Genomic DNA, 8,301 nt, shown 5'->3' with positions numbered 1-8,301 from the left:
TACGGCTTTCAAAATCATCAGTAGCTCTTATAGAACTATAAACCACATACTAGACATAGTACTATTGTGAATACTATGCGGCTGACGAACGCACTTTCGACTGTGCAGTGCTTGCATCGTATACATAACCTTTTTTTGTCCTCACTTAACACAAACATTTTTCCCTTTACTACTGATTTTTCTTTTTAGCATTCTTCGGTTTGCTTTCAGTAAATACCGCCCATAGGATCTTCTTGACCGTCCAGCGGATGAACAGGAGTACCGTGACCACTATCAAGAAGAGGAGCGCCAAAACATCCAGCAGGAGATATTCCACCCAAGAGAGACTGGCTCCGGGCGACCTCAGCCTAGGAGCTCCCTTGTGCCTGACGACGTACTCCGTCCAAAAGATGGCCCTCTCCAGGGGGTGATTCAGCTGGTCCTTCAGGGAACTGGATATTGAAGCTACAGTTTCCGAATACCTGAAGGAAATGAACTGAAAATGAACACCGCGTATACTGTACGGGAGACCGAAGCACAGGTCTATTAGAAACAATAGACCAGTGGAATGCAAATAATAGATTTAATATACAAATTAATGTAACACAGGGAAAAGAATTTGCATACTAACGACGACAGCGCTTGTGAATATAGTTTAAAGTTATCTACTGTATTATTTATTTGAGAAATATAGTGATTTCTATATTTTATCTGAGATTACAATAAGGATCAGCCTTCTATACAGTACGTATATCAATACCTTATACACGGACATTATGTATGTATATATAGATACACACACACACACACACACACACACACACACACACACACACACACACATATATATATATATATATATATATATATATATATATATATATATATATATGCGTGTGTCAAAAAAGGTTGCCCATGAAAAACGCATTAACTCTCTCTGAATTTGCTTCCTTCAATTCATTATAAGTGTCATTCGCAAAGCCGCAGAAAACTGGGGCTGAGTCGCATGAGTAGAGAGAGAGAGGTTACCTTGGGTTATCGATGATTTCCCTGATCGACTCCACAATCTTGTCGACCGTCAGCTCTTCCCAGACGAGCCATAGGCCTAACCCAGCTGACTTGGCCTTGATGGCGTTCTTTTCTTGGTCCCCGAAAATTGGGAGGGCCAGGACGGGTTTGCCGTGGTAGCAGGATTCCTGGAGACTCAACAGACCTCCGTGGGTGATGAACATCTTTACGTTGGGGTGAGCTTTTTTTTTTTGAAAAATTGAGAGAGGATGAAATTTAAAATCAGTGGTCATGGTTTTTTTTTCATGCAGTGTCCCACAGAAATTGCGTAAAGTGTATAATAGTTTTTATTCAATTCTGAACTGCAAGAATCGGTTCTGAACTGGAAGAATCTATGCAAAAGTAAATTTGTTTTGGGTGGTTTAGGTAAAAATTTCAAAGCTACTTGTTCAGTAAACCAGCAAATCATCAACTGAACCTTAATTGCCAACGGAATCACCAAAGCAAAGCTAAGCCACATCACAGAGATAAGTCTATATCTTCACAGATTTTGCCACAAATAGAGACCTCTTAAGGGTGATGGTCAAATTACAAATGACCTCTTTCCTGCAGAGGTCACTAGTTAATGACGAAACCGTGAGAAATAAATATTCATATTATTATATCACTTATTTTACAATTCTGAAACAGTCTCACTGCACTGTGAGCTCCTCATGTTATTAAACCCTAATAATGACTGACTGACTGAGTTAGGAAGTTTAGGCTGTTAAGCCAAGCACTGTAGCACTCCCAGCAGTTCAGTGCTTAAGACAGTCAAAGGAGAGTTGGAGTGGTTGGACAGCATGCTAAAGGCCTCCAGAAAAAAAGATGAAGTAAAAGGATTTAAAGGTAGAACTTGGAGAAAACCCCACAGTTGCAAAAAGAGGTAATCATCGAATTGTAGAAAGGAAGCGGGAAGGGATGTAAAGAAAAATGCTAAAATGTGGACACAACTAGGGGCTGAAGGGATGCTGCAAATGCCCATAGTAATGCCTACAGAACACCATGTAAGGTGCACTGACGTCATTACCCTCCTACAGGGGACCCAAGTAACGGTAAAAGACAGTCTGACACTTTCTTAGTACCTAGGATATCCTGCTGGGGGAGCCAGTTCTTGATCATGACGTTGTCGGAAATGCCCTCGAGGTCCCTCTCGAACTTCCACAGAATCCTGTGGTTTAATTTCTTGAAGGCCTCGACGAGCATGTCCCTGTACTTCGAGGGCATTGTGTCTCCCCGGGCAACAGAGCCTAGGCTGAAGTAGATGGCTCCTTCCGGTCCTGCCCCATCGAGCCAGGATTTGATGTCCTGCAGAGGAATAGACTTAAAACAAGCAAGAAGAAGAAGAAGAAGAAGAAGAAGAAGAAGTAACAAAGTTCTTACCAAATAACTGACAAAGGTGTCAAAAAAAAAAAAAAAAAAACCAGAAGTTTACTAAGTGTCAGATCAGTGAGAGTAAGAGATAACTCTTAGCAGAGTAACATATGTCTTTGTAGGCTAAAATAAAACAAGTTTTGTTTCATATTTAGCTCAAACAAACTAATGCATGAAGACACTTCTATGAATTAAACATTTTTTTTTCATTCAAAGAGGAGAGGTTTTTAATTCAAAATTATAAAATGCTAGTTAAACAACCTGATACTGTATACAAGTATACTTGAAATGGCCAAGGTTTTAATACTTCTGCACTAAAAGTGAAACAGATCTGGTTTTTGTAGGCTGGTTTCCTTAACTTTTTATATGCATTGCCGATCTTTAGATAAAGTAAAATTATCAGCCATAATTGTCTTTTTATACATTTTCAACTGGATGAAAACGCCTAGGATAAGTAATAAATTCTATCATTCTAAAATTTAATCCAGAATCCTAAGATTTACAATTTCCAGGGTTCTAAGATTTTAAAGATTCCAGAATTCTCAAATCCTTCAATCATAAAATTATGAGATTTAGTATTATAAAATTCCAAAATTTAAAGAAATTCACAATTATAGAATTCTATGATTGAAACACTTTAGGCTTATCGATTTTGAAATATTAAAACTCTAGCATTCCATAACTCTGCCGTACAAAACCCTAGACCTACAGAATTCAAAACTTCAGGATCCTTCAATTTTAAGACTCGTAACTCTGAATATCACCCTTACCTCTGGCAAGGGCTTGGCCGGTCTGCAGTGTAAGCCCCCAACCTCAATCTGTGACGGCAGGAGGGGAACAGGCATGTCCATCGAAAAGTGAGAATTCAGAAGTGTGAGACTCTGGTTCCTTTCGATGTCCAAAAGAGGAGGAAGATCAGGGAACTGGGCTGAGATCTTTTGAGGGCACAAAGATAGGAATATGAGTTTTAATCGACGGACTTCTGAAGATATGAGACTGTTTCCATTATCAGGTTGGTCGACAAAATTAAGACGTAACCAGTTATAGATAAATGAAACGGAGAAACACGAGGCTTCAGTCCCAACCTTGCTGTATCAACCTTGCTCTCTCTCAGAGGGTGTTAGGCTGATGTTAATCTTTTTGGGGACAAGAGTATACGGAAAAGAAACAAATGAGGTTCAGTCGACTGACTTCCAAAGATTCGTAGAAATTCACTATTTTAATTAACATAATTAAGACGTACACTGTTATAAATGAATTAAGCAGAGAAACACAAGGGTTTCGCTCTCTACGAAATGCTTCTAATCAGCCTAGTCTCAGAATATGTCAAATTGATGTCAGTCTTCATTATATATGGCGACTGATGTGTAAAAAACTGTGAAAAATATATGAAGAGTTGTATATTCATAGACTGTAAATTAATGTTTTTAGAAAATAAATTTATATAGATATATATGTATGTAATATATATATATATATATATATATATATATATATATATATATATATATATATATATATATATATTGTCACGATGCGTGACAATATATATAGGATTTACGACTAAGTACTCTAAAGGTAACAGTGATCCCTTAAAAAACTTATTAATCACTTGAAAAATCAAACTAAGTTTATCAGAATATGTGCGAGTTATCAACAATTAAACAAGAAATATTCTAGAGTAAAAGGGTATCACTCCATCAAACAACTTTAACTGTTTCCCCTGGTCTAAATTCACTTTAGCAAAACTAAAAGAACAAAACATATTTATCACTTTGCCTTATGCACACAAATTAATCCTATTCACTGGTGGTCAATAAATGAAACACTGTTTTTCTAGAAATATTAAACACAAAATTTATTTTTAAATTCAAAATTTATAATTAGAATTCACAATCTGAAAAATTTACTATTACTTGAAAATAACACAAAACTTAATTAATTCTTCAAATTAAATTATGAAGCAAAGTAATTCACAAAAACCTTAATTTATCAAGAATTACTCAAGATTTGAAAAGAAAATCTTAATAAATGAAAAATTAAATCAAGTATGCAATGTTAAATTACCAAGAAATATTTAAAATGCTACGTAAATAAATGTTACATCGAAAACATAAAAAAATGTGAAAATATGAAGAGAGTGCAATCACAAGAACACATACAATTCCACAAAAGATTTATCAATAATAATTTCACTAAGGCATAATTTCCCTAACTTATTTTACCATGGTATTAATAAGTAAAATTCACGTTACCTTACACAAACTTGTGAAAACCTCTGTAAAATCCCTTTGCAGCTGCGCTAATTTCACTAAGCACACTTTTTTACCAGGCGCCGTTACAAATGAAATAATTTTACTAAATTCAGATCTCAAAGGTTAATGCTAATACCAGTGACCACAAATATACTACATTAAAAGTAACCTTTTTAAGAACGAGAGAGAGAGAGAGAGAGAGAGAGAGGGAACCAAACTGACTGGTCTCGGAAATCAGAATGAACAGATTTTTGGGATTCCAGTAAAAATCCAAGTTGCATGACGTCATTAAGGCATTTTGGTTACGAGATACCAAAAGAGAAATGCCTAGAAGGAAGGTGACGTCACTCACAGCAAACGTTTAGAACGAAATCGGGACGTTACTCTTTCTCTCAAAGCGGCATACATGATCAGAGCCATGTATGTGACTTTGTCAAATCACTCATATTCTTTTCGTATGGGACAAGGCTTTTACAGAAATTTTTACAAGATCGAAACATACTGCAATTGGCTAATTATGATTGACGTGTTTCATAAACAAGATGAAAAACTGAGTTGATTTCTTAAACGAATTGTCAATTGTTATTCCAAACTGTCCTCACGTTAACCCAAAACAAAGTGCTCTCTCTTATATCAACCGATGACAATTGAAATGAAACAAGTTCTCACTAGGACACACATGTTCCTTGTACTACGCTTTTATCAAGAAAGATATTATTCATTCTAAATTATGCTGTTAAGTTATTTAAATCATTAGTTCTTTTGAGATCTGATGATATTTCAATAATTATTATTATTATTACACATAATACATGATAAATATAAGAGTAAATATATCAAAATATCGCATGTTATACATATTACAAGACAACATCATGAAAATATATATATAAATGGCAGTTTACAGTACTTTGAATGCAATGATACAGGGAAAGATCAACTAAATATTGTATATCTTGCAAATCTTGTTATGACAAATAAAAAGGCTTTCTAGAAAGTTCATATACATGCAGTACATACGGCACAGGCCTAGCAACCCAATCCTAAAATACAAGCTACCAATATTTGAAGTCAAACTTTCCAAGACAAAAGGCATAAACATACATATATGCATGCATGCGACCATGTATATATGTATATAAGGTATATATATATATATATATATATATATATATATATATATATATATATATATATATATATATATATATATATATATATATATATATATGTCTACTAATGATGCAGTGTGCCCTGACACACAAGTCTACATACCTCTTTCTGTACGGAAGGTACAATCTGCCAGAGTCTCCAATGGATGGCGGTGAAGATGTGCAGGAAAGTGTTTTTAAGGCGCCCAAAGACAGTGTCCAAGCTCGTTGGCAGCAGGAAATTGGGCACATAAGCTGGGTTGAGGACATTACCCAGGACGGCACTTTGCCTGTAGTCCATGCCCGGCGTGGCAATGGTCATAAAGGGCAACTCATAGGCGAAGGGATACACTGCCTGGAATTCAGTTACAAGAGGACATTCCATCAGACCAAGATTCAGGGACTAGGGAGTATATCTTAGAGTCTTTATTGAACGCTATTTGGTTAAATAATGGCGTAAGAACTCTTACCAAGTCTTACCTGTTATTTTTAGGGCTGCAGGTACAATTTTCCCTCCCGCATGTCAAGGGCTGAAATATGGCAAACCAAATCTACAGCAACAGCATCCACAACATTCCTACCTCAATCCATCATCAAGCAGTTACGCCTAAGAGAAAACTTTAAGGGTATGGCCACATTACACACAGCAAGTGGTGAGGTAGCATCTAGCAAAGAGCAGCAGCTGTAGCATCAAAGCGTTGCATGGCCACACAGGAGCTGCTGAATACGAGCAACATGTTTGTCGAAGCTGATTGCCAGTGCAGACATGTCATCATCAAATTAGTTAAGAAAATTGTTTTCAAAATACTTCCACAAAGTTAGAAGAAATACCAGTGCAAAAAAAAAAAAAAGTCTGGATGCATAAAACTGACTAGAGAAGAATGGAACAGAGTGAAATTTGTAATCTATTTATATAAACAGTCTCGAATGTATGATGGCAAATGTGAATATTTGCGTATGAGCCAAGGACCTTTTGATTTATTGCTCAGCAAACTTGCAGAGTGATTGAAAAAACCTGCAACAAATTTTCAAAGAACCCATTTCTTCTGAAGGAAGATGCTCAGAACTCCATGTTTTTTAAACATGCTGCATCATGTGCAAAGAGCGGCAGGCTTTAGCAAGGCATCAAAACTTTTGCCCTGCTCTTCCAGTTTCATAATTAGCGGCAGTGTGGCCATACCCTAAGAGTATGGTGTTGGCACTCACCTCGTTAAACATGTGGTCTGAGATGACAAGGTCGAACTCCTTCCTCCTGGCATAGAGTTCCTTCACCTGAGGCAAGTGGTAGAGCTTCCGGGCAAGTTTGGGCATTGCCTCTATGAAGAGGTAAAATACTCCGTCGCGTTCCTTTCGAGTTTCGAACATGTTCATACTTGCCACGTTGAATTCGGGCAGGTTGTGGGAGATTTCTCGGATGCCTGGTTGGTTCAAGGGTTTGTCTGTGTTGCTCAGCATCTCGATCTGCGAGGGAGATGGAGTGATTGAGTGAGGGAGAGAATGAGTGATTCCATACAACATGATGTCTACCGGTCATGAGGTGTCCATGCAACTGAGTTGCCCGAAGGGGATCGACTGATTGTTTTGGTCTTCCTTCCTGACCAACGATTTGGATGAGTTATTACTGTTACTGTCTAGAGGTCCACATCAGGCCTGTAAGTCCATTCAACAACATAACTCACTTGTAGGTAACCTTTAGGTAGGGGCCTCCGCTGGCATAAACCCAGCAGAATCTATACTAACCAACAATGGAGTTGCTTTGGAAGAGGGACATTGAACAGTAATGTTCAGTGGAATCACTTTTTCATTCATGAGCCGAAATTTACCATAAGAGGTAAAACTTCTTTACACCTACCTTGTGTCCTCGCTCTGCTAAAGCCTTAGCTAAAGGTAAAAAAACATTCCGGTGGCTGATGCTCGAAACTGGGAGGACCATGAGGATTTTGTAGGACCTCTCCGGAGGTGGAAGTTCTCCCGCAGTCCAACCCAACACCAGCAACAAGAGATACAAGGATCTCATCTTCTGAAAAGAGAGTAAGGTGTCAGTTAGAGGCTTCCAAAGATATGCAGTTTAATCGCCGTATATTGAAGCGAATATAACAATAAATCTTAATACAAGTTCGCAGGAACACGCAGACAGACGGCCAGGAAAACAGACACACGCACACACACCCATTTATGCTCATGGTACTAGCCTCACCGTTAACACAATCATGTTCGAATGACTATTATAGCTATGAAATCTTACACACGATATGATACAAACACATGATCTGTTTTTCTGCATATATCCTTTCCAAGTTGTTTTCTTTTGAATTCAGACATCGAAAACCATAGTTAAGACGTTAGTTTATATCAATACATCAATTTATGTCCTTTCGATTAAACTCAAATTATGATATTCACCATAATAATCATCTGGGTCTTGATTATAAATCGAAGAGTGAAAGCAGCGATCGGCTGTACTGCATCGACCTTCATCGAGGCAACCCGTGAAC

At 37.4% G+C, this 8,301-nt stretch overlaps 1 protein-coding gene across 1 annotated transcript in view; it reads right to left on the bottom strand.

Moving 5' to 3' along the window:
* The window catches only part of LOC136851045 (uncharacterized), a 24,318-nt gene continuing 16,017 nt past the window's right edge, over positions 1 to 8,301 (bottom strand). The window contains exons 10-16 of the mRNA XM_067125018.1: positions 7,659 to 7,826; positions 7,013 to 7,267; positions 5,931 to 6,161; positions 3,171 to 3,335; positions 2,112 to 2,334; positions 1,009 to 1,228; positions 1 to 461 (exon numbers count right to left, since the gene is read on the bottom strand). Coding sequence (XP_066981119.1) covers positions 170 to 461; positions 1,009 to 1,228; positions 2,112 to 2,334; positions 3,171 to 3,335; positions 5,931 to 6,161; positions 7,013 to 7,267; positions 7,659 to 7,826 — 1,554 coding nt within the window. The 3' untranslated portion in view covers positions 1 to 169. The remainder of the gene's footprint in view (positions 462 to 1,008; positions 1,229 to 2,111; positions 2,335 to 3,170; positions 3,336 to 5,930; positions 6,162 to 7,012; positions 7,268 to 7,658; positions 7,827 to 8,301) is intronic.

The sequence above is a fragment of the Macrobrachium rosenbergii genome, chromosome 3, assembly GCF_040412425.1.
Source record: "Macrobrachium rosenbergii isolate ZJJX-2024 chromosome 3, ASM4041242v1, whole genome shotgun sequence".
NCBI lineage: Eukaryota > Metazoa > Arthropoda > Malacostraca > Decapoda > Palaemonidae > Macrobrachium > Macrobrachium rosenbergii.
The sequence above is the reverse complement of the archived record's forward strand: the minus strand, read 5'-3'. Positions and strand labels throughout refer to the sequence as shown.